The sequence below is a fragment of the Numida meleagris genome, chromosome 25 (genome assembly GCF_002078875.1).
Source record: "Numida meleagris isolate 19003 breed g44 Domestic line chromosome 25, NumMel1.0, whole genome shotgun sequence".
Taxonomy (NCBI): domain Eukaryota; kingdom Metazoa; phylum Chordata; class Aves; order Galliformes; family Numididae; genus Numida; species Numida meleagris.
Genome location: NC_034433.1, coordinates 34,760 through 60,366, shown reverse-complemented (window position 1 = coordinate 60,366; position 25,607 = coordinate 34,760). Strand labels below are relative to the sequence as shown.

Here is a 25,607-nt window from a genome sequence, read left to right as displayed (position 1 = left end):
GTGGGAGAGCTGGAAGGAGAAATAACTGCTGTGGTTTAGGGCCAACCTCTGGCTATGTACGGCCAGCAAATGTTGGGGAAAGCCAGAGCTTGCTGCCGAAATCCAGCTGCCAACCACACATCTGTTTGAGATTGGGAAAGGAGCAGCTGATGGCTGATGGGTGCCTCCATTTGCACTTGTCTCAGTTTCCTGTGCATAGCTGGGAGTCAGGAAGCCAAAGTGCAGCAAAAAAGTAGGGTTTGGTATGGGGCTCCCCAGAGTGCATGCTCTCAGAGCGTTGCTGTTCCCTGGGAGTTCCTCTCTCTAACAGTCCCAAACATTTTTTCAAATATTACTTGCAGTTCCCCCAAGTTCCCAGCCTGGGCTGCAGCCAAAGAGCGCAAAAAGCAACACTAGGTTGGAGACACAATGCCATCCCATCCCAAACCCATTGCCATCAGCAGCAAGCCTGATGTGCAAGCGCTGCACGCAGAGCCCACAGCAATTACAGCATCAGCCGCCTTCTCCAAATCACTTACACAAATCCTCCTAACCCAAACCAACTGCAGCATAAGAAACAAATGAAAGCAATTTAATAGGGTGCTGGATGTTCAGGCCCTTTGTTTGCGCTGGCTGTTAACAGCAGCAAAGATGAAGAATTGAGGCAGTCACAATGTGTATCTACTTTGGCCAATGGAAAGTGTGACAGATGCGCCGGCAGACCAATGGGTGAGGATGAGGATGTGTGCGTGGGTGTGGAAGGAATGCTCTCTGCAAGTAAAGATTAAAAAAAACCAGAGAAGAAGAGGAGGGAGCTTCTGAGGCCAAAGTGTGCATCGTCCGCAGAGAAATGGTTTTCTCAATCCCAGGGTATAAGGTTTACCCTGAGGGGGAGGCTTTGAGGCTTTTTATGGTTGAGTTTAGGCATTGGGGTTGGTCTGGTGAAGTGGGGATGGGTTTAGCCCCATGGAGTACACAAGCTCATCCCAGGATCCTCCAGGGAAATGCATTGTAGTTTTTGCAAAGATGTAAGGAAAAGAGGGAAGAATGCAGCTCACCTTCATGCTGCACATCCTACCTTGTTGCTGAGTATCCCACCATGACTCTGAGCATCCCACGTTGATGCTGAGCATCCCACCCCATCCCTCTCCAATAAGCGGAACGGTGCTGCTCTGGGTCGCATCCCAGTGGTACAGGTGTGTAGGACGTGCTGCTCTCGGCATGGTAACCAACTGGCAGCACTGGGAAAGGTGATATTTTTCAACTGTTTTAAGAAAGGAATCATTTTTTAATTAGCGAATCCTTTCTGGAGAAGTATCAGAGTTTTACAGTGTTGTAGCTGTTCTTGGTGTGTTGCCTAGACTTGGATGTTCCGGCCATAAGAAAATATTATTTATGGCATTGCTGCTCACAGCTCTTTTATATTATAATTTGGGAAAGGAAGTTGCTGTTCCCAACAGTGGACAAAGAATAGCAGAAACCAAGTTTTGGAAAAAAAAAAAGGCCCCGATCGGCAGCACCACAGCAAAGCACCAAGGGCAGAACTGGAACAGGATGAGACCACGCTGCAGCCACTCACTGCACGCATCCAGCTCGGCACAGCAGTAACCCCACTGCTGCTCCCCTGCGCAGAGCACCATGTGTTCCTAAACATTTGCAGATCAGGCTTTTCTTCATGGGCTAACGCATGCCTGTTTGCTCATGCCTTACTCAGACTAAACTCCCATTGAACTCAATTAAGTCTGTCATCTCCAGGAGCAGTCAATGTCATTTTTGCCCAAGTATGGGATGAGTAACGAGTGCTCTGAATGGCCCTTGGAGAATTGCAGCCATTTTGTTGCAGTTCTTGGTCCAGATTCTTGCAGTCAGCACCAGGCCAAGGCTGGAAGAATGTGATATGGCCATATTAATCACCCAGATTGCTGAATGTGCTGGATGGGTGTGTGGAGGGCTGCACCATTGGCTGACTTGTCCCAGAATGCTTCAATACAACCAAGTTCGGCATGAAAATTAGAAAAATGTGTTTCTGAAAGGGATGGGATGCAGGGAGCATCCTTATCCTGAGTGGAGTGCCAGGAGGATCCTGCTCCCTGATCTACATCCATGTGCACTGTGCCATGTGTACCTGACCTGCCTACATCCTTGGTATGTGCCGAACTCGTCCTTAGCAGCACTGGGCTTTCTGCCATTGGGACCACAGATCCCAGCACTGAGGCTGGGCCATGGCCAGGGACTCGCATGCAATCACCATGTTACCACCCCTCAGCCCTGCTGCTGGCCGGGTTCCCTGGGATTCCATTGGGAAATCACAGCCGCTTGGGCCGAAATGCCCATCCCGGTGCTACAGGCAAGGATGACTGTCCAGGGAGATGGAGGGAACTGTGGGGTGTGAGGGATTGTGGGGGAGTGTAGAGAGGGATGAAGGTGTGAGGGTGGGGATGAGGAGGGGATTGGACGTGTTTGGAGAGGGATGAGGGTCTAGGATGGGGATAAGGGTATGAGGATAAGGATGAAAGTATTTTGGAAGGAATGATGGTGTTTGGAGGGGGTGAGGGGGTGAGGATGAATAGGGGGAGGAGGGTGGTGAGGGGATGCGGGTGAAGAAGGTGCAGAGGGGGGTGAGGAAGAGGATGAAGGTGTTTGGAAGAGGATGAAAGTGGAGCAAGATGAGGATGTGAGGATGAGGATGAGAAGGAAGAGAATGGGAAGAAGGTGTTTGGAGAGAGATTAGGGTCTAGGATGGGGATAAGGATATGAGAGCAAGGAAAAAGATGAAGGTGTCTGGAGGGGGATGAAGGTGTGAGGATGAGATGAAGGTATCTGGGAAGGGGATGAAGTTGTTTGGAGAAAGATGAGGGTGTGAGGATGAGGAGGGGGAGAGGGAGGAGGAGGATGAAGGTGTGCGGCACAACACAGGGGTGTGTGGAGGGTGATAGAAGTGTAGGGGAAGGGGTGAAGGTGTATATTGGGGGTGAAGGTGTCTATGGGATGAAGGTGTGCAGGAAGGAATAGAGGTGTGCAGGAGACGAGCACAGGAGGATAAGGATGCGCTGAAGGCTGGCACAGAGCCGGAGCACCCCAAGCTCCGGGAGGAGGAGGAGGATGAAGACTCCGAGAAGGCGCTCGCGGCGCCGGGGCCGCACTGCCCTTTCGTCCCGCAGTGTTGTGCTCCGGGGGGGGGTCGAACCGCTCCGTGTCCCCGCACTGCGAATGGACAGGGGGTCGGCGATCGGAGATCGGGACCCGACGGGGCGAGAGTACTCGGGAGGAGGGAGGGAAGAGCACCGGGAAAGGAGGGAGGGAGGAAGGCCGAGGGAGGAGGGTCCGCCCTGCCCCGCCGCCTCCTGATTGACTCCCAACTTTCTGCTCCTCCCTTGCATAAACTTTCCTGTCCCTGCGCCTGGTTCCCTGCGCGGACTCCGGAGCTCGCAGCGCTCCCGCATTCCTACCGCCCTACACCGGCCCATCCCCGACCCCGGCCCCAGTTCGGTCCCGATCCGCTCCCGGCTCCCGCGGCCGGCCCAGCCCTCCGGAGCACGGAGCAGGTAAGCGCCGTCGGGAAGAGATCCCAACCCCCCTTCCTTCCCGTCCTCCTCCTCCTCCTCCTCCTCCTCCTCCTCCTGCTCTCCTTCCTCTCGGCCCGTAGCCCTCCGCCTGCACCGAGCCCGGGAGGGGCGGCCCCGGCCCCGGCCCCGGCCCCATAGGATGGCAGTGGGGAACTGGGAGGAGGGGGAACAGAGGGGCCTCGCTGCCCCCCGAACCCCCCAGCAGCTGAGGGGAGCCTCGGCGTGGGGAGCGTCCCCGGGGCTGTTCCGTGCACTTCTCCGGGGCCGTTCTGTACTCTCCTCGGACGGCTCTGCAGTGCCCCCATCCTACTCAGCGCCGGGACCCCATCATCACGCAGCTCCCCCCTCCTCCCACTCCCCACTCGCCCTCCCGCCCCTCACTCCAACCATTTCCCATTTTCAGCGCTGCGGGGCAGCTCAGCCCTCCCCAACCCCACTCATCATTTCTCATCCCAAAAGGTTTGCGTTGGGGTGAATCCATATTTTTTTGCCTTCATGCTGCACATCCCCGGGTTACATGTAGGGTTACAAAGGGGCCTTGTGTGTAATAGGGCCCATACGTCGTTGAAGCGGGCGTTACATAAACAGCCCTGGCACAATGCCCACCCCACCATGTGCACCCCAAAGGCAGTGGGGTCGCAGGGCACGGGGACGTGTCACGTTACATGTGTGTCACACATATGACCATGTGGTGAGTGTATGCTAAACACTTTATGCCTCGTCATAGGGGCACATTGCTAACGAGTCAGCAATTAGGTGTATAATTTTCGGCAGTGTGTCATCTTTATTATTATTATTATTTTATTTTTGCACTCTCATTCGGTTTTGTTTTGTTTTGTTTTTTCACTTCTCCCCTTCAGAAGAAAAATATTGCCCAGCCTAAAAGCACCCAGCAAGTCATTTTTAGGGAGAAAACTGCTGGGAATGGTGAAGCGTACACTTTGTGTTGCCAATTCCCATTGGGGTGGAGGGTTTGGGGTTTTTCTGGGGGCCATGGTGAGCTGGGCCAGGCGACAGCGTCGCAGCAAAGCGCTAATCTCCATGTCAGGCGCAGCGGGGTATTTTGGGCTCCGGCGTCCTCTGCCCCCTCCTATCGCTTTCTGACGTGTGCACTGTGAGTCAGGGCTTTGCACTGCCTGGGGGCACTGTGCGTTTGCTGGGGGGCTGTGGGGTGCGGTGAGCCCCTCTTTGTGCCGTCGCAACTGAAGCTCTGGTGACCTCAAAGCCCTTTCCAGCCATTGGGTTTTGGGGTGGTTTTCCCATGAGTGGCTCCCCAAATGGGACATGAGGGGTCTCGCTGAGGTCAACTGGGATGGCCCTGTTGGCAGGCAGGTGGCAGCTGCTCCCTGATAGAGGGGACCTAAGCGTCCCATTGGGGTACAGAGTTTTGGTTTTGGGCATGCTTGGGTCTACACGGGGATCTGTGCTCCCCAGTGGGGACGGGACATTGAGTGGAGATGGGCGAACAAGGGGACCTTCCAATCCCTGCAGGACCTCAGACACAGCTTGGGGCCAGGCTTGCCCCCAGGGCTGGCACAGCAGCAGCTTTTCTAACAAAAATAACCCTTTGGGAGCGGCCACATTGCATAACGGCGCTGTGGGGACTCTCGGCTGGGCTGGGCTGACAGTGCAGGGCATGGGGATGGTTTTACCATGGCACTACAGGGGACAGAAGGGGTTCTGCACAGGGACCAACCTTCTCGGCCCATATCCCCCTCCAATCTTGCAAAATCCCTTCCATCCTCCAGATCCATCCATAGCCCACAACAGCAGAACTCACTGGCATTTCCCATGACATATGGTCACTATTTATCATGATACCGGAAACGGCACCGTCTTTAATTGCCATTTAACCCCTTGTTTGCTGTGAGAGTGGGGCCGGGAGCTTCTTGCTGTGCTATGGGGACATGGGGTTTGCTGTGGTCACTGGTTGTAATTAACATGTGAAACATCACGGAGCTGCACCACTCCCATGCGACGCACCAAGCGCAATGAAAGGTGAGTTTGGGATGGGGAGAAATGGACAACATTGGGCTTCCTGCAGGAAAATGGGGCTTTCTGCCTTTTCTTCCATCAGTGGGAATGGGAGTAGAGATAGATAGCAGAAAATGGGCTGCGGAACCATTCCCAAGGTTTGTGGGTTCAGAATCCCTATGTGCGCACAGAGGTGGGACAGACACTATCTGAATTATGGTGATCCCAAGGAGCTCCTCTTGAATTTAAACCACCATGACAGTCCAAGGCAGGAAGGGACTCTCATGGTTGGATGCATTGTCCCAAACTTGAATGCTCCTGGGAAATAGGCTTTTTTTGGGGTCGGTGCCCAGGTCAGGCACTGGGAGCGTGCCGGGGTGGCCAAGCCCAAGCACCTGTGTTGTGGTTGGGGACAGCACCTGAAGCATGTGGGTGTTCGTTATTGCCACCGTCACGTGTCGTGTTATGAAATGTTTTTTTTGGATGGAGGGAGGGAGGGAGGTAATGATGGGGTGAGCCACTGGGGCCATGCCCCATGCCAGCCTGCAGTAGGCACACAGCGATATGGCATGGGTTTGGATGGGTTGCTGGGGTGGTGGTTTTACCCATTTGGGAAATGGGCGCAGTGGCCTTACGGTCATCCAATCCAACCTCAACCCATCCTACCCTACCCACCGACTGTGTCCCTTGGTGCCACATCTCCATGATTTTGAACACCTCCAGGGACAGTGACCCCACCACCACCAGGGGCCTCAGCCACCCGTGCCCCGGCAGCTCTGTGCCTCTGTTTCCTCACCTCAGTTGGGAAGTGGAGTGCTGCTGGGGCTCTGGGCTCCTTGCCCAAGAGCGCCAAGCCATATTATTTCCCCACAACTGTCTCCTCCTCGCTCCTCATCAGATTAAATCCAGCTGTTCACAATAGCCACTAACTTCTCTCCGGAAGATGTTCAAAGTTTACAGCTGCGCTGTGGAGGATGGGCTGCGGGCCCGTGCCAGTTCCCCGCTGCCCTCCCCCGGCTGTAATCTCCTGCTGTGCACACAACCAACGCGAGCATTGGGTTTGGGGATGATGATGATGATGATGTGGGCTTCATTCCTTGTAAGGCAAAGGCACTGGGCAGGACCCTGTGTCTCCCTGCCCGATGGGAGTGTGGGTTTCCCCCATGACTCCCATGGGAGACAATGGGTGGGTCGGGTAGTGCCGAGAGGTATGGGGTGGAGGGTTATGCTCTGCCATGGGCACACACCAAGCTGCTTCTCTCACCCACTTTGCTCATCTGGGGTAGTGGCATGCAGTAAGGTGATGCTGAGCTTAACTGTCCCTTTCTGGGAATAAATTGGTACAGCACTCAGTGCTGCACTGTTTCTGCATGGCCTCAGCCTGTAGGCTGTCCCGCTTGGGTTGGTGACATTGGGGACCTCATAGCAGTGACCTCACTGTCCTTGCCTTGGGAAATTGGGCAGGAAAGGTTGCATTCTGCAAGCCTTCCTGTGACCCTGCAAGCCTTTTCCTATGAGTCTGGGGGGATTGGCTGTTGCTCCCTTTGCTGCACACCCCATGGGTTTCCTGCTCTGTGCAGTGCTGTGCTCACCACACAGTGTTGATGCAGGCAGCGGTGCAGCTGCTCCAGGGTAGGGTTGGGTTTCGCGGGGGCGGAGGTGACTGGGATGGGGGTGAGTGTGAAATGCATTGCAGCCTTCCTCCTCCTCCTCCTCCTCCTGCTCTTCCTGCTCCTTCTCCTCACCCAGCAGCCTCCATCCCTTAGAAAATGTTTCCCCTGCAGTGGGGTCAGCAGCACCCAAACCTCCTCCATGGAAGGAGTGTGTCCTGAGGGCGTCCCTGGGACCTCTCCCACCCAGCAAGGGGACATTGCCCCATGTATGTACACTGAGCCCTGGCACCCACAGCTCTCCCTTGCCCATGGTGGCAGTGGGTCTTTGGGTCCTGGACACAGTGCCTACCCCGAGGGAAATGTCCCTGTGCTTCCCAGGATGGGCACATTTTGGGGTGGGAGCAAAGCAAATTCCTGCACACATTGTCCCTGCTGTGTCCCGGGTCAACTGGTGCTGTGGGTGTCACAGGGTGGCCATGGTGGTGGCCCGTCTTCAACCCCAACCCTGTTGTTTCCATCGTGCTTATTTCATAACACAGGGAGTAATTAATGCTGTCAAAGCTTTCTATTTATGAGCTGACGGGTGCAACGCCCCGGCTGGGCAGGGTAATTGGGGCAAGGAGGAATGGAGGCTGGGGTATGGTGTCTGTCTGTCCCCTGTCCCCATGTCCTGGCCCCAGAGCCTTGGGTGAAACCAGTGCAGGTCCTCCAGCAGCCAAAAACCAGTGTGGCTGGGGATGGACGAAGAGGAGGAGATGGAGGGCTCTTCTGCATGCTGGAACTGAAGGAGCATCTCACTTGCACCGTGAGCTTTGCTCAGGTCCTGTCCCTTGGCTATGCCATAATTTTCCAGGGACACATCAATTTCCTCATTGTTTGCCTTCATGATTTGGATTGGAGCATCCTTGACCAGCGCAGTGATGGCAGCTTTTTGGGGGATTGTTCTGAGGTCTGCAGGGTGGAGTCACAGTGGGCACCCTATGGATGGGTATCCCATAGGTGCCTCATGGATGGGCACACCATGGATAGGCTCGCCATGGTTGGGCATGCCATAGATGAGCATCCCATGATTGGATGGCCCTAGTGGCACCGTAGACCCCAGTGTGATGCTGCCACGTGGCCTCCTGCGGTTTCCCTGCTCCGATTGCTTCCTGAGCTGCCTGCCAAGCCGGAAGGGACAGGAAGTGATAGAGGAAAGGAAATAAGGCTTCTCCGTGGGGAGCACCGGGGGCTCAGCTGCTTCCATGCCCCCAGCCCACGTGGGGCTGCCCTGGGGCCTTGGTGTCCCATGGGGTTGTGGGTGGCCCCATGGCACAGCCCTGGGTGGAAGGGAGCAGGGGAATCCCACACTGCAGCCGCAGAGCTGCTGGGAGGAGGAGAGTGGGGTGAGCAAAGCTGTGCCAACTCCAGCCCTCGTGCCCACAAAGGCTTATTGCCTGGTGAGCGTCGTGGTTTGGTATGCAGCACGGGGTATCAGTGTAGAAGGGAACATCTTCCCATTGCTGGGGTCCTCCTAGGAGACCCTGGGTTGTCAGAGCATTGGCCACGTTCTTGCTGCAGGCAGTGTTCCCCTGCCCTGCTCCCAGCCCTGTGGGATGTGTCATGGGGTGGGTGACCCTGTGCTCCTCCTATCACCGAAAAGCATGTGGACAGCGCCCACAGACTGTGTCGTCTGGTGGCTGGGTGGGCTCTTACATTGCACCCAGTGCGTTGGGGCACCCATGAATTCTCTGCTTTGGGGTTTGTTGGCTTGGGGTCCTGCAGAGCCAAAGCAATGGGGGCAGCCCTTATTGGCACCCCGAGTGTCCTCCTCAGGGCACATCATGCCCATCCTGCCCCAGTGTCTGAGCAGCGCAGCCCAAGGGAGCGGTTCCCTCTGTGTGTTCCAATGGTGGTGACCCCGTGTTGTCCCCCCACCCCTCCCCATCGAGTGTCAGCTTCGCAGCAGTTGCTGTGCAGGTGAGGCTGCGCCCGGCCCCAGTGCCTGCCCCAACTTGTTGCTGAACTTTTATCCTTTTGCTATGGGGTCCGGGCAGGGGGGGCTGGCTTGCCCCAGGCCCCTGCGCAGAGAGTGAGTAGGGTGGTGGCTGTAGCCCTCTGTGCTGCATCTGCTCGTGCCCAATCCTGTGTGTCCCCAGTGTGGGGTCCTGGTGCTGCTCCCCATGGCGTTGGGCTAGCTGTCACCCACAGCAGGGCCACCTTGATGCCACCAGGAGGGCAGGGATGTCTGTGGCAAGCAAGGAACAATGAGGGCATTGGTCCCTGTGTCATGACGATAGTCACCATAGGATGGCTCCTACCTCCATCCATCCTCTCTTGGTTTGGGCAGACCCCAAATCCTGGCTTTCTCCCCCCGCAGTCAGGACATGGGACTGGAGTGATGTGCAGTGTGGGGGAGTGCTTTTGGGGCTGAGCATGCTGGGGCGGAGAGTGTGCACCTTGTCCCCAAGCTCAGTGGCACTGCTGGGGATGAGGTGCCACCCCATGCTCCCCATTCCATCCCCAGGCTCCCAGCCCCACAGTTGCCCTCATGCTGCTCCCACACATCCTCAGCCCCACAATCCCTACCCCATCAGGTTCTGCTGCTCCTGCCCCCTCTGTGCCCTACCAGCACTCTGCTCCTGACCTGGGCACTTGGGCACCGCTGCTGCATCCTAAATATTTCCATCCCCCAATCCACGCATCCCCTCCCTCCTTGCAACCCCTTAGGCAAAGCTTTTGATGCCACAGGGTTTGGCAGGGATTTCTTGTGGCATTTTAGGACTGAGAACCCCCACCTTGGCAAACCCTTGAGCTGCACTGGGGCTGAGCTTGGGGTGAGCACACAGCCCAGCAGAATGCTGTGTTTGTCTCCATCTCCCGGCTTCACCTTGGCTGTGCCCTGGTGGCTCCCTCCATGCCCGCTGTGAGCACCCATTCTGCACCCTCCTGGGTATCCCATGGTTGCCACGGTGCAACAAGCATCCCTGTGCTGTGGGACTGTGAACGTCTCTGTTCAGGTGCCAGGGTCCCTATGGGATGGGGGCTCAGTCCCTGTCCCAAGCAGAAGCCAGGAGGAGGGACACACTGAGATGTTATTTTTCCGGCAGCTCCAGTCCCTCCCAGCCTCGATCAGGTCGGGCAGGCTGGTACCCAGGTCCAGCCGTGCTGGTTTCCTAATTGCTCCTCTGGTTGCTGTTTTGTAAGGTTGGGTGGAGCGCTGCGCTCGGCCCCTTACGTCAAAGCTGTGACTTGCTGCCTGCCTGCACCCTCCCTCCAGGAAATAAAATCCCTTGGCCTGGCCAAAAGCAGGTTTGGTGGAGGAGGAGCTGTTTCCTCGCACCTTGGCCTGGGCCCCGCTTTGCCCTCCTCCTCCCTCTGTGTTTCCCCTGCTTCCCTGAAAAGGCTGTGCTGGGATTTCCCTGCTGGGGAGGGAGGCAGTGAGGTGGGAGGGATTTGGGGAGGCTGCAAGGAGCTGGGAGCCCTTGGGGAAGGGGATGGTGACCTATGTCACTTGTCACCATGTGGGCAGCAGTACTACTAGCCCTATGGCTCCCCAAACCCCCACTGAGCGGTGGGGGGGCTGTGGCACCCTGCAAAACCCCTGCACCCCAATTCTCAGGGCTGTCCCTTCATGGCACCCCAGCCCCATGGGGAGGATCCCACTGCAGAGGGGGGATCTCACATTACTGGGGGAGACTCCAGGCACTGCAGGTCTGTGGGGTCTGGGTGCTGTGGGGGCTGCAAGGGGTTCTTCTCAGCACCATTGTGGGGTTTACATGGGAACAAAGTTCCATTGGGTTGCATGGGGGGTGCTCAGTCCCATGTGCCCATCCATGGGCAGGCCCCCGCATGCCAGCTGTCCCTCTCCCATCCCAGCACCCATTGTGGGGTTTGCACGTGGACAAGGTCCCAGGGAGCTGTATGGGGTGGGCACTGGGGGGCTCAGCCCTATGTGCCAGCCCCCCTACTCCATCCATCCCTCTCCCATCCCCATCGCTCACACTGCAAAGCCCCGCCCCCCAGCCCATGCAGCCCCCCAGGGCTGTGCTCAGCGTGGGGTGCAGAGCAGTGCAGCCTGCTGCCGCCATCCCTCCCCTGGCTGCCGGCTCCATCCTGCAATCCAGTTCTCCTTATTTGGCCACAGTGCTCGGCAAGAGGGGGAACGCTGGGGGGGGTGCGGGGGGGAGTTGGAATGGGGGGGAGCAGGCAAGGGCGAGAGCAGGCAAGGGGGGGAGCAGAGGGGCTGACATCACGGAGAAGGTGGTGGCAAAGAAGGAGGGGGGGAGAAAAAGTTTCTTTTTTTATTAAACAAATTTTTTAAAAAAGCACAACACAACACAAAGCAGCCTGGGCGCGTGCCCGAGCCAGCGGGTTGCTGCAGTTCCTTTAAAAGGAGATGTCTGCGCGCTGAGACCTTTGCACGCTCCCACCCCAAACGGGAAGCGCAGCGCTGCACGGTGAGACACCTCCAAACAGAACCCAATGCAGCTCTGCAAAACTCTGCAGGAGGGCAGAGGAGCATCCTTGGGGCACCTGGTTCATCAAATCCCCTCCCTGCATTCACTGGGAGCTTTTGGGGGCTCAGGTCCCCAAGTGTCACCGTGTGCCCTTTGGACACACATGGTGTCTGTGTGTGCTTTGTGTGGGCACTATGTGTCCAAGTGCTTTGTGTGTAGTGCAGCACATGGGCTGTTCCAAGTGATATTTGGGGTGAGCATCTGTTGGCTTTGCTTTGCTGGACTGGGGGTGCAGGACTGGGGCTCCCAGGTTCGCAAGCATCACTTGTGTGCACATGTGCTTTGTATGGGCCGTACAACACCCAGGTGTGTTCCCAAATGATGTTTGGGGTGGGCATCTGATGACTTTGCTCTGCTGGATTAGGGGTGCAGGGTTGGGGCTCACAGGTCCCCAAGTGTCACCGTGTGCCCAAGCGCTCTATCTGAGCACCATGTGCCTGAGTGCTTTGTGTGTAGTGCATCACGTGGGTTGTTTCCAAGTGATGTTTGGGGTGGGCACTTGTTGACTTTGCTCTGCAGGATTTGGGGTGTTGATGGCAAATGTGGCCATGTCCCCAAGGCAGAGCTGTGTGCATCATATGCTTGGCACCGGAGTGCTCTCCTAGCTCAGTGCCAGCACTGGAGACCTACTGGGACCATGTTGTCACCCGCCCCTCCAACATGGCTGCAACAGTTGTGGCCAAGTCTCAGTGGTGTCCCTTTGTCCTCGCAGGTTGCCACGTGTCCGTGGGGGCTCGGGCTCAGAGCCCAGAGCAGCCAGCACCATAGCGTCCAACAGCTGGAACGCCAGCGGCAGCCCCGGGGAGGGGCGGGAAGATGGCCAGGACGGGATGGACAAGAGCCTGGACAATGATGCCGAGGGAGTGTGGAGCCCGGACATCGAGCAGAGCTTCCAGGAGGCGCTGGCGATCTACCCTCCCTGCGGCCGGCGGAAAATCATCCTCTCGGATGAAGGCAAGATGTATGGTGAGTGCACGCCTGGGATGGGTTGGGCACTGCACTTGTTACTGTGCATTGGGATGGGGCTGGTTCCGAGCCCCGAACACATCTGGGGTTTGACCCAGAGCACCCCAACTCCACAGGCGCCTTCCCAAGCTGCATGGCTTTGGGTACCAGAGGGCAGTGACCCATGTCCGGATGGTGTTGTCACAGACGTTCCCTCCCTCCCGCTCTCGATGTGCTAGACTGACAGGTTTGGTGGAGCCGTGGGGCAGGGAGCAGGCACAGCTCTGTCCCACACCACTCCCTATAGCGTCCTGAGCCGAGGAGCGCTCCAAGAGGATGGTGGCTGTGGCCCCCAGCCTGCCCCAAGCCACCGGCTCTGCATCAGGTGACGTTGCCCCATTTGTGAAATGAGTTTTACGTGGGCTCAGCCTCATTTCCCCTGCAGCAGGGAGAATGAGGATGGGCAATGAAGGCAGGGGTGTGCAGTGCCACCAAGGAGAGGACAGAGGTGGTGTCCCCATCTGTGTCACAGTGGGACTGTCCTCTTCTCTCTCCCTGCTGTGATGTCACTCCCCAGACAGGTGACTTCAGTGCTCTCTCCTACGGGACATGGTGCCACACTGCCATCCCTGGTGGTGACCTCCAAACCCACCAGTGACAATGCATTACCATCCAGTGGCTCATCCACCCATGGCACGGAGGGCACTGGGTACCTGGAACACGCTGTCCCCGTCCCCATCCCAGTGCCACCCTGGGGCACCCTGATTGGGGCTGGTGGCTGAAAGGCAGCGCAGGGCTTCCTGAGTGGGCGCATTTTTTGGATTTCTCCTGGAATAGCTGAAGTGCCGCTGGGAGCCTGGCCCTGCGCAGCACACCCGGGCGCAGACCGGTTTTTCCAGCCTTTCAGAGCCATCTGGCAGCTGTTTAAAGAGGCAGCGGCCCCCACCTCCCATCGCAAACCCAGAGAGCTCTGCATATAGGGGCTGGGGGTAGCATCGCTGAGGGCTCTGCTCTCGAATGTGCCCTTGGAAAGTGGAATCCAGAACAAACCCATTGGAAGAGCAATGGGGTTACACTTGGGCTGTGCATCTCCAGGTGGCACTGATTTGGGGACCTCCTTGGAGCACCCAAATGGGAGGATGAGTGGCTTTGTCCAGTGCTGTGCTGACACAGGGTACGGTGCCAGTGTCCCTTGGAGATGGGTTGCAGGACGTGAGCGTGCCCCAGGAGCAGGTGGGAACCATGGGGCCGGGCCGGGCATGCTCGTGCCGCTCTTTGGCCGCCGGCGTGTCCCACTGGGTTATTTTTAACAGAGCCGTCCAACTGGTTGATGTGGTGGTGTCAGGGGAGAGGAATTTGGGGAATGTGGTAATTTGGAGGAGGATGTGCCCTCACTGAGGGAATGGCATGGCCCCAAGTGAATCACAGGGACACGGCCATGGGCACCTGGGCTGGTGTAGGTCGTGCTGCCAGGATGTGGGATGAGGCAGAGGTGTGGGGAGATCTGTCTGGTGCTGGGCACCATGTTGAGCATCCCTGCAGCCGTTTTTTTTTTCCTTATTTGCTTCCACAATGCTGAGCATGGGGATGGGACATGGGAACGGGCTGCGCACAGCCAAGGTGCTGAAGGACCCAAACCTAACACCCCATCGCCACAGGTATTGCTGCACCCTGTGGCATCATGTCACTGGGGCACCTGTGAGTGCTGGGCAGGATGAGGGATGGGTGCGTGGGGCACCCTTGGGTGCTGGGCAGGATGTGAGATGGGCACATGGGGCACACTTGGGTGCTGAGCAGGAGGAGGGATGGGTGTACGCAGCACCATTGGATGTTGAACAGGATGAGGGATGGGTGCATGGGGCACCCTTGGGTGCTGGGCAGGATGAAGGATGAGCGTGTGGGGCACGACTGAGTGCTGGGAAGAATGAAGGATGGGTGCGTGGGGCACCCTTGAGTGCTGGGCAGGATAAGGCAGGGATGGGTGCATGATGCCACGGCTCCTTCCAAGCCAGCGTTTTGGCAACCAAGAACAAGTGAGCCCTGGTCATTTGGAGCTGATCATTAATTAAAAGGCAGAAGAGGGAGTGATGTCTGCTCCAGCGTTTTAGGGCTGCCATGGGGTGGCACCGGGGCACCCATGGTTGCTGCACAGAGGACAGGACTGAACACAGGGACCCTTTGCCGTGCCTACATTTCCAATGGACCCACGGTGACCCCCCCCCAAGGCCACCACCCCCTGTCTGCCACAGCCACCCCACAGCACCTGGCACTGTCGGTCCTCATGTGTCCCCTCTCACCCCCCCACTCCCAGTTGCTGTGGAGCTGCCCAGGGTAGAGTGGTGGGGATTTCTTTTTATTTTATTTTTTATTTATTTATTTTTAAAGCCGAAACCCTCTCCAAGGGCATTTCAACAAGTTCCAACCACCACCATCTGGTCCATTAAAATAAATCTGGCATGCCTTGCCGCCCCCATGCGCGGGGGGTGAGGCATTGGTGGGGAACAGGGCTGGGTTTGGGAGAAGAACGCTCCCAGCTGCTCTGACGTTGGAGCGCAGATTGGCCACAGCTGGCCCCGTAAAATGTGGCGCAAAAGCACTTCTGCTTCAAATTAAGCCCAGGACATTAGGAAATTCTGGTGGAAAGGGCAGCTTGGCATGTTGGGGGAAGCTCAGTGCTTGGGGGGCACCCAGGACCCACGTACGAAAGTGGTTTGTGCTCAAAGGAGTGCCCTGTTGGGATGGTTTCAGGGGATCTGTGGTGACCTATGCTGGGGACACTGCTACAATGAGGGGTACTTGTGGATGCCACCCCCTGACCCCCAATCCCTGCCCCATGGTGCCTGGGGAGGGGGACACAATGGGTGTCCCTGTGTGTTGGCTGGGGGTTGGCCACTCCGATGTCCCCTTGGGCCACCCCAATGTCCCCTTGGGCCACACAGCTGTCCTGGCAGCGCCATCTCCTGGCAGAGCCTCCTCCCTCGTTACAGACCAGTGTCCCCTCGTCCCATGCTGTCCCCTTGTCCCCATCTTGCTGGGGCTGACGCTGCACATCCCCACAGGTCGCAATGAACTGATTGCCCGCTACATCAAGCTGCGGACGGGGAAGACAAGGACAAGGAAGCAGGTGAGGCCAGCGCTCTGCTTTTATTGGGGGCACTTTTATCTGGGCACTGGGAATGGGGTGCCCAGAGGGGTCCAGCTGTGCCATGCATCTGTGCTTTCTCCTCACTGGGTCCATTTCTCCGTAATGGCGCTGGAGCTGCAGCTCTTGCGTGTTGCTGAGCATTGCCCTTTCTTTCCACCTGGAGCCAGACATTGTCCCCATGTCCCAAAACATCCTTGTAGGGTTGTATGCCTTGCGTGGCATGCAGTGCACTGAAGGCATTGTGAGGGCTGAGACCCAGCTGTGCCCATTGCAGACAGGGAACAGTGGTGTGGAAACGGTCCCCAGAGTAGCACAGAGCCCGGCAGTGGCAGCACTGGGGGTGGCAGGAGGGCAGGGGAGCACTGCTGTCCCCTTTTGCTTGCGCAGTGCTTGCAGGCCTCTGTGCACTGTGTCCACTTAGAATGTACACATGGCTCATCCCTACCCACCATGCATCCTCATGGATGTGGTGGCCTTCCCCAGGGGGACACAGGGGACAGAGGGGGCTGAGGTGACTCGTACTGGGGTGGCCCCGTGCCACTATGCCTGCACAGGATGGATCCTGGTACCCATGTGCTGTGGGGAAACTCCTTCGAGACTGATGCTGGAGGAGAGGACTGTGGTCCAGCCACAGCCACTGCATTCTTCATTTCTGGCTTTGACCCTTGTGTTTCACCTACGTGCTGGGTATCTCTGCTGTACACATCTCACTTGGATTCCCTTCCACTGGGAGAAGGAGGGGGCACAGAGCAAAAGCGATGCTCGGTGCGTATCGGTGCACATGGCATTGTCCCCTCCATGCATTTGTGTATGTGAGAATCGTCCCACAGTGTCCATGCCTTACAGTGTCCATGCCCTGCAGTGTCACTGTGCAGGGCTGTGTGCATCCCACGGCGTCCATCCGTGTCCAATGGGTCCGTGTCCCCACAGTGTCTGTGCCACCCACTGTGCGTGTCCCATGCAGTGCCCCTCCATTTCCGTCTGCACTCCATGACCCACAGCGGTGCAGACCCGGCCCCAGGCACACACCTGTCTCTGCTGCCTGGGAGCGCACAACACTTCGGGTGTGGGTCCTGGTGCTGAAGGAGCTCTCCCCAAAGTAAGCCCTGGTAGGGGCAGGGACATGCACCAAGGGTCTGCAGATCAGCCCCATCCTGTGCTTGGAGGGCTCTGCACAAACCAAACTTCTTGAATTTCCCACCTGCAGTATCAGCAGGACCCCTGGGGATGCTGCACCCCCTTTGGGACCAGCAGTCCCATTGCAGCCCTACTGAAAGCACAGCGGGGCTGTGTGCACTCACAGGTGTGGGGCAGTGTTTTTGGGAAGCCCCAACAGATGATAAACACAGAGCCACCACCTTCTCCCCACACACCCCACCCCCTTCCCCCTAACTTTCCTCCCTTCAGCTCACGGCAGCTGCAGTGCTGCAGGACCATGAACACCTCCTTGGAGCACCCTGGATCTACACGTCCCATTTTTCCCACACACTTTCCCCTGGGGCAGTGCAGGGACATGTCTTCATGCTCTGTGTTTTCCTTTCTAACGGCGTGGTGGGCGCTAGGTGTCCAGCCACATCCAGGTTCTAGCTCGGAAGAAGGTGCGGGAGTACCAGGTTGGCATCAAGGTACGTTGGCGCCCGTGCCCAGGTGTCCTCGGCGGTGTCTCTCTGAGCATGGGCAGCCCCTCTCCTTCCTCTCTTTTCCTCTGGTTGACGGCTCTGCTGTTCTCCTCTCCTGCTCTCTCTCTGCAGGTCTCTAGCCACTTGCAGGTTCTTGCCCGACGGAAATCTCGGGAGATTCAGTCCAAGCTGAAGGTATGCGCCCGCTTCCCTCCTGCCCACTGACCACTAACACTCTCCACTCTCTAGTGTGCCGCTTCCTTTCCTTTTGATGGCTTTTTTTTTGCTTCCCTCCTCCCTTTGCTCCTGGAACTGATGGATTGGAGTGGCTGCAAGGGCTGGGTGATCCCTCTTCTCTCCCAAAAATGTGGAAGTGTCTATGGTGTCCTATCCACCCCCCAACCTGGACCACGTAGAATTGAGTTTACATCCTTCCCTTGTGATGCACTCTGCTCCTTTGGGCATTTCCCAGTGGGGAAAGGACCCATCCCAGTGCAACTGGCAACAAAGCAAAACCCACAGTGTTCCCCCAGAGCTGGGGTGGTCACAAGCATTGTCCCCCCCGCTCTTGTCAGAAGCTGAAGCAGCGATGTCCCCAAGCAGTGTCTCCAACAATGTCACACACCATGATATGGGGACACTGTTCCCAGTGGGGATGCAGTGGTGGTCCCAGGACAGCCCACAGTTCCAGGAGCCAATGGAGCCGAGCTAGGAAAAACTGGATTGCCCACTGCTCTGGTTGGCTTTCCTTTCCTTCCTTCCTCCTAACTGCAGCCCAACTAACCTGTCCATAACCATTTCCATTGTTCCTGGTGTTATTTGTTGGGAGGGTGGGGATGGAGGGACTCAGCAAGCACTGACATGCCCAAAGGACGCAGCCCTCTTTGGGTTGGACCCACTGTGCCCATTGGGGACATCCCCTTTGCACAGCTTGGGGTGCTCCTGATTCAATCCCCTGAGCTGGATCCAGTCACATTTGGGGGCCCTGAAAGCTTCCAGCCCCAAGAATACAGCATTCTGTCTCCAAAACTTCTGGTTGAGGTTTACTCAGTCCCCAAACCATCGCCACCATTTCGGTCTGAGTGCTCCTGCACCGGGGCTGGCAGTGGACCCATGTTCCAGGATCACTACGCTGTGCCCTTTGAGAGTAGTGAGCAGGTTTGGCAGACCCCAGTGCCACGAGGACCACCCGCCACTCATCCCCAGCTGTTTGCTGGGAGGGAACTGCAAATGATTTGGATTGTACACCAGACCCCAAGCCTGGGAGAGGGGGCAGCTGGTGGGGTAGGACGAATGACAGCAGAAAGCTTTGTAAAAAATAATTTTAAAAGGGCACTGGATGAGCTCAAGGGCTCCAGCCCCAACCATGCTGCAGGGCTGACCATGAGCAACACTCTGAAGCAGTGTGGTGTGAATGTCGAGCATCCTTTCACATCCATCCCTGGAGGCAAATCTGGGACCTCAAGACAGGCTCTCATTCTGCTGAGTCAGAACTCCCATCCGTCAGCAAGTAGTGACTTTTTTAAGGTGCAGTCACACTCTTCGGGTTCGTGCTGGCGGCATGTTCCTGCACACAGAGCTCAGCGCTCCCCCATACCCTATTTATCTCACATCTGCCATGCCCCAGGTGGGAATAAATGGGGCCATTGAGCCCTGAGTGGGATGAGGAGGGGAGCGAAGAACCAGCTTGTACACTTCCTACTGCAGCTGGGGAGTGCCTGCTGCCATCAGCTCCTGCCCTCAAAATGAGAGAAAAAGTGGGGAAAATGGATTTCTTGAAGAAGTCTGGTTCTCGCCTTCTCATTGCTGTGAGGAAGGTTTGAAGGGTATTAGAAAGCAGTGAAGGCAGGGGTCCCCATCACCAGGACGACATGAGGACCAGGGAGTCAGTCCCAAAACCAGGCTGTGGTGGCAAGGTGGGGAGGGTGCAGGGGGTGCACCCAAGGTGCCCTCGGCTCTAACCATGTCTTTTCCTTTCTTTTGCGGACAGGCCATGAACTTGGTAAGTTGAGCTCTGATGCCACGATTTCCCCATTGCCTTTTGCTAAGCCCTTTGTGCCCCTGAGGAGGCAGTGGGGACACCTCCTAGACCTGGAAGCTCCCATCTGGAGGGGTGGTGCAGCATGTGTGTGTGTGGGGGGGAGACATTTGCAAGGTGTTAATTACCTTGTGTATTTTTGGTGTTGGTTGCATTAACCGTGCCTGCCCCCCACTCCCTGATCCCTTGGTTGCACAACACCTCCATACTTTGCAAAACTTCTGGGGGATGGGGGGCAGCCTACCTGAAGCCCTGTATAATGCCCATCTCCTCTCTTTCCCCCCCTCAAGGACCAGGTCTCCAAAGACAAGGCTCTGCAGAGCATGGCGTCCATGTCCTCTGCTCAGATTGTGTCAGCCAGCGTCCTGCAGAACAAGCTCAGCCCCCCGCCTCCTCTTCCTCAGGCCGTCTTCTCTGCTGCCCCCAGGGTGAGGACAGCTCTGTGCACACGGTCTCCATGCTTGGGGTGGCGGGAAAGAACCCGTACGTGGCCCTGGGGGGGTCACAGCCCTTTGGCTGCATTGCGGTAGGGGCACTCTGGGGACTGCAGATGGATCTCGGGGGGTTAAGGGGTGCTGACTGTGTTCTCTCTGCTGTTCCACAGTTTTGGAGTGGGCCGATCCCAGGACAGCCTGGGCCCTCTCAGGAGTAAGTACAAGCCCCCACACCAAGCAGCCCGCCCGTGGGACCCAGCCTTGTTAACCTAACGAGGCACTTCGTGTTTTTCAGCATTAAACCGTTTGCACAACCAGCTTACCCCATCCAGCCGCCCATGCCTCCATCACTAGCCAGTAAGTGCCGTCCTTCTTGGGGGGCATCACTTGGCATCCCACAATGGTGCTGGGGACACAGCTTTTTGTCCCCTCCATGGTGCCACCTAATGGTGCCACCCACCCTGGGGCCACCCTCACAGCTTTTTATCCCTATGCTTGTGCCGCCTAGCAATGTCACCCACCCAAGGTTCCCATCCCAGCATCCTGAGATGAAAACTTGGGTTTAAACCCAGCTCAAAACCCCACAGTGAGCAGGACTCTGCTGTCCCCTTTTGGGATGGGGTGCAAATTTTCCACCCCACAGCAAAACGCCCATCCTGGGAGGTTGGGGTGGGGCGGGGGGGGCACAGCGAGGCAAGCAGCACCCTGGTACTACAAGGGGGGCCACCTCAGTTGACACTGACCCGTGTCCCCCCCAGGTTATGAGCCCTTGGCCCCGCTGCCACCGGCCGCCTCAGCCGTGCCAGTCTGGCAGGATCGCACCATCGCCTCTGCCAAGCTGCGGCTCCTTGAGTACTCCGCCTTCATGGAGGTGCCGCGGGACGCCGAAACGGTAACACCACCCTCCACGTCCCCTAGACTCCTGGCCACCCCTGTCCTCAGTGTCACGCAGCTTTCTTGGCTGACCCCCAGCTTGTTTTGACCCCACTTGCCCTTACAGTATAGCAAACACCTCTTCGTGCACATTGGGCAGACGAACCCCTCGTACAGCGACCCGCTGCTGGAGGCCGTGGACATCCGCCAGATCTATGACAAGTTCCCTGAGAAGAAGGGTGGCCTCAAGGAGCTCTACGAGCGTGGGCCCCAGAACTCCTTCTTCCTCGTCAAGTTTTGGGTATGAGGCTGGGAGGATCGAGCTCCAGCCCCTAAAGATCATAGAACCATGGGATGGTTGTGTTGGAAGGGACCTTAAAAATCATAGAACCATGGGATGGCTGGGTTGGAAGGGTCTGTAAAGATCATAGAACCACAGAGTGGTTGGGTTGGAAGGGACCTTAGCCCCCCAGCCCCACCCCTGCCATGGGCTGGTTGCTCCCCAGCAGATCAGGCTGCCCAGGGCCTCATGCAGAGCCTTCGACACTTCCAGGGATGGGGCACCCACAGCTTTTCTGCACAACCCATCTTAGTGTCTCCATTCCCAAGAACACAATAGCTCATGACAGCACCCCTCTCTTTTCTCTGCAGGCGGATCTGAACAGCACGATCCAGGATGGGCCAGGGACTTTCTATGGTGTCAGCAGTCAGTACAGCAGTGCGGAGAACATGACCATCACAGTGTCCACCAAGGTGTGCTCCTTTGGGAAGCAGGTTGTGGAGAAGGTGGAGGTGAGTGCTGTGTGACATTGGGAGTATTTGGGAATGGTGTCCATGCTTTGAGTCCTGGGACAGTGTGGGATGGATAAAACCCCAGAAGCGAGTGTAGGGCATGTGGGCACAGGCTGTAGTTATGCTACGGTATCCCTGTTGGCTGCCACATGCATTCGCTGTTACTATCACCCACCTGCTGATGCCTGGTTGTCCCTGCAGACGGAGTACGCGCGGTTGGAGAACAGCCGCTTTGTCTACCGCATCCACCGCTCCCCCATGTGCGAGTACATGATCAACTTCATCCACAAACTCAAGCATCTCCCGGAGAAGTACATGATGAACAGCGTCCTGGAGAATTTCACCATCCTGCAGGTACTCACCCTTCCCAGGGCTTTGTGCATGGATCAAACCACGTATACATCATATCGGCCATGCAAATGTTGCATGGGACCTTGCAAACTGCCCCAAGTGGTGGTGCTGCAAATACAGCAGCTGTGCCTGAGTGTGTGCAACCTCCCAGATGTTGATTAGCAAACATGGGGTGGTGTAGTGAAAGCAGCAGTGCCTGATGTGGTGTCTCCTCAATGTATCCCAGTTCCAGGGAACAGATTGTGATGGTGCAAATGGAATGGCTGTGCCCAAGCCGATGCACTCACCCCCTAAACAATGGCAGGGGGAGGGGGGGCAAAGTTTTGGTGGTGCAAATTAAAGCAGCTGTCTCAGATTCTGCACAAACCCTTAATAGCAGATAGCAAAATCAGTGCAAATCAAGCTGCCATGCCTGAGCCCACACGACACCCCCCATCACAGCATCCACCCCCAGTACACTTACTGATGCCCCTCTGTTTTGCCACAGGTTGTTACCAACAGGGATACCCAGGAAACCCTGCTCTGCATTGCCTTCGTGTTTGAGGTGTCCACCAGTGAGCACGGCGCCCAGCACCACGTCTACAAGTTGGTGAAGGACTAGGGGCCCTCGGGACAGGCGGGGGCTTGAGGGACTCGGGGACATGGGGAGGGTTGTGCAGAAGTGCCGCCTGTTGTGCCCCCTTGGCCCCACCAGGAGTCATTGGAAGAGAGGAGAAGGAGGGGGAGGAGGAGGAAGAAAAGAAATAGCCAAAAAAGACTGACTTGCGATCACAGATGTTTTCTACTTTAGGAACAGTTTTTAAATAAATATATATATTAAAAAAAAAAAGAAGAAGAAGGAGAAGAAGAATGAGAATGAGAATGGAAATGTAGGGAGGAAGGAGAGGAGCCCGTGTCCGGCGCTGGATGGGGAATGCAGTGGTGCCGATGAACCAGGACATTGCAGGATGTTGGAGTGGAGGATGGTGCTGCTTTCGCCTCCCAGTCTGGGACCCCACATGGTGTCACCGGGTCCACAGTGGTATCCCTGGCACAACGGTGTGACCTGGCGCTGCGGGTGGTGGTGGGGACATGGAGACATCCCCGTGAGCCCAGGGCGGAGGTGGGAGCAGGGAGGAGAAGGGCAGGGGTGGTGGTCCTAGGCAGGAGAAGGGGACGGGAGAAGGCTGCATCGTGCCTTGATGAGGATGGGTGTTTCTTGTTCCATCCTGGTGGTGTTGGGAGCGGGAGGGCACCGACAATGCAAAGCGTTGTTTAATGGCTCTTTTTTTTTTCTTTTTTTTTTTTTAAATTAAAAAGTGCTTTTTAATTTTTTTTTTTTTTAAAGACACTGTGCTCAGAGTTGAGCTTTGTCCATGCTGTGACACTCCACTGTGCCCGAGACCCTCTGCTGTCACCTCTGGTGCCTATGGCTGCTCCGGTACCACGGGGCAGTGTTATGGGGCTCAGGGTCACCACACTGCTGTGGTGTTTGTGCATGCTTCCAGGATTGCATTCAGGCTCTTCACCAGCCCCAAACACCCCCTGGTGCAGCTTGCCATGGCACAGTGGATTTGCCTGATTTATTTTGCATATGTACATTTTCCATCTTTTTTTTGGCCTGTTTTTCTGTATTGGCAGTTCTGGTGTCGGCTTTTTTTCCCAGTGGGAAGCAGCCGAGTTGGCAGGAGCATGGTGCTGAGCTGTGAATGGGGAGAGAGAGGGGACTGAGAGGGGACAGAGGATATGTGGGATGCGAGACTGGGTCTGCTCAGAGGGAATTTGGGACTACAGCCCATAATAACCGAATGCACTGTGCCCAGTCCTGCAGGTTGCAAGGGGAGAGCATCCCCAGGAGGGGTTGTGCAGGGTGGCACGGAGCGAGGGTAGGAGGGACACTTTGTCCCCCTGGAGTGGGATTGAAGGCAGTGGGAGCTGCAGTGCAGAGTGTTTTGGGATGATGGAGCTGGGTATCGATGACGGGATGCCGGGTGTGCAGGGGCAGCGCAGAGCTCAGGAAATGCCCTTTGCCGATGCCATGCGTTGGGGCTCCAACCCAGCAGAGCCACCCCAGTGCCGGGTCCAAGGGAAAAAGGGGAAAATCACAGGGACAGCCTCAGCCAACGTGCCCCAGGCTCTCATATGTAGCATGTTTGTTTGTTGTTCGTGGTTGTGTTTTTTTTTTTTTTCTTTCACTCACTGATCTAAACTCTGGGAATCCAAGTTCAAACCTCCCACCATCACACGGAGCTCTTTGTTAACTGGACTGCTTTGTGCTCCCTCCATCCCACCATCTACCTCTCTCTCCCTCCATCCCTCCCGCTCTCCATCCATCCCTCCCTCTCTCTATCCCTGCATCCCTCCCTCCTGCCCCATTTAGGACTCAGCCACAGCCCCAGAGACCCCTCCTTGCCCTCCCCATAGCCCCTCCGTTCTCCTCCAGTGTATTTATGAATTTCACATGAAGTACTGTTTTATTTTTTTAAAGACTTTGTAAAGCTTTACCAGGGTTACAATCACCATTTTTAGAGCTGTTGTCAGTCCACAATGTTAAAAATAATAATATTTTTTTTTATGTATTATATTTTTTGTGTATTTTTTTAATCCAGCTGTGATGGGTTGTATCATATATTTGTTGTGTTTACTGTATCTGTCCAACTTTGAAGAGAGGAGACTGTGGAGCTCTGAGAAAACAACAGTCTGCTGAAAAAACATTAAAATTATTTGTTCATGCGTTGGCTCAAGCAGTTCTGTTGTTCCTTTGGGGTTTTTTGTGACAGTGGGGTCTATGGGGTCTGCTGTGGTTGGGTTATGCTTCTGCAATTAACTCAGCTCGGGGATGCATAATGCAGTGGGTTGCTGTGGTTAGTAGGGTTGAATGGGTTTGCAGGGTTGATGATGGGTTTGTAGTGTTGCATAGCTTGGTGATGGGTTTATAGGGTTCGGTTGGTTTGCAGGGCTGGATGGATTGGTGATGGGTTTGCTAGGCGGGGAATGAATTTGCAGGGCTGGTGATAGTTTTGCTGGGTTGATGACGTGTTTGTAGGGTTGGATGGGTTTGCAGGGCTGGCAATGGGGTGGATGGATTGGTTGGGTTTACAGGGTTGGTGATGGGCTTGTGGGGTTGGCGATGGGTTTGTGGGGTTGGCAATGGGTTTGCATGGTTGGATGGGTTTGCTAGGCGGGTGATGTGTTTGTAAGATTGGCAATAGTCTGTAGGATTGGTGATGGGTTGGATGGGTCTGCAGGGTTGGATGGATTGGATGGATTTGAAGGACTGGTGATGGCTTTGCAGGGTTGGATGTGTTTGCAGGGTTGGTGATGTGTTTGCAGGGTTGGTGATGGGTTTGTAGGGTTGGCGATGGGTTTGTAGGGTTGGCGATGGGTTTGTAGGGTTGGTGATGGGCTGGATGGTTTTGCAGGGTTGGATGGCCACCTGCTGGGTTGGCCTTCCCCTGTTTCCACTCTCTCCCTGCCCTGGCCCCCAGGCTGGAGGGAGAAGCCCTGCAGCATGGCTGAGCTCACAGACCCATGTTTGAGGGGCTTGCAAGCCCCATCACAAGGTGACCCAGAGGCTGTGTTCTAACGCTGGACATATTTCCAGCGCTCTCCCTCTTTCTGCAAGCCAAACCATCCCGCGTGACATGAAGACACCTGAGATACTTATTTCTACTTCCCCTAGCTCAGCTTACACGGTGGGGAGGACAATAAAACACGCACGCGGCACCCCAAAAGAGTACTGGGCTGCAAGGAGCAGCGGGGCAGCAACACCCTAAAGTGGTCTGCAGCGGTGCGCTGTG

General features: G+C 56.4%; 1 protein-coding gene across 9 annotated transcripts; it reads left to right on the top strand.

Annotated features, from left to right (window-relative positions):
- TEAD3 (TEA domain transcription factor 3) lies at positions 1,478 to 24,551 on the top strand. Of its 9 annotated transcripts, XM_021377371.1 has the most exons (14): positions 1,478 to 3,524; positions 12,344 to 12,597; positions 15,636 to 15,700; positions 17,284 to 17,346; positions 17,473 to 17,535; positions 19,331 to 19,342; positions 19,669 to 19,806; positions 19,983 to 20,026; positions 20,108 to 20,169; positions 20,571 to 20,704; positions 20,813 to 20,986; positions 21,337 to 21,477; positions 21,679 to 21,831; positions 22,316 to 24,551. In XM_021377371.1, the coding sequence occupies exons 2-14, from the start codon at positions 12,462 to 12,464 to the stop codon at positions 22,427 to 22,429; spliced, it is 1,299 nt and encodes a 432-aa protein (XP_021233046.1). In that variant the 5' UTR covers positions 1,478 to 3,524; positions 12,344 to 12,461; the 3' UTR covers positions 22,430 to 24,551. The 9 variants fall into 9 exon arrangements, with proteins under 9 accessions (XP_021233046.1, XP_021233050.1, XP_021233049.1 ...); XM_021377375.1 differs by lacking the exon at positions 17,284 to 17,346 and having other exon boundaries at positions 1,482 to 3,524; XM_021377374.1 differs by lacking the exon at positions 17,473 to 17,535 and having other exon boundaries at positions 2,419 to 3,524.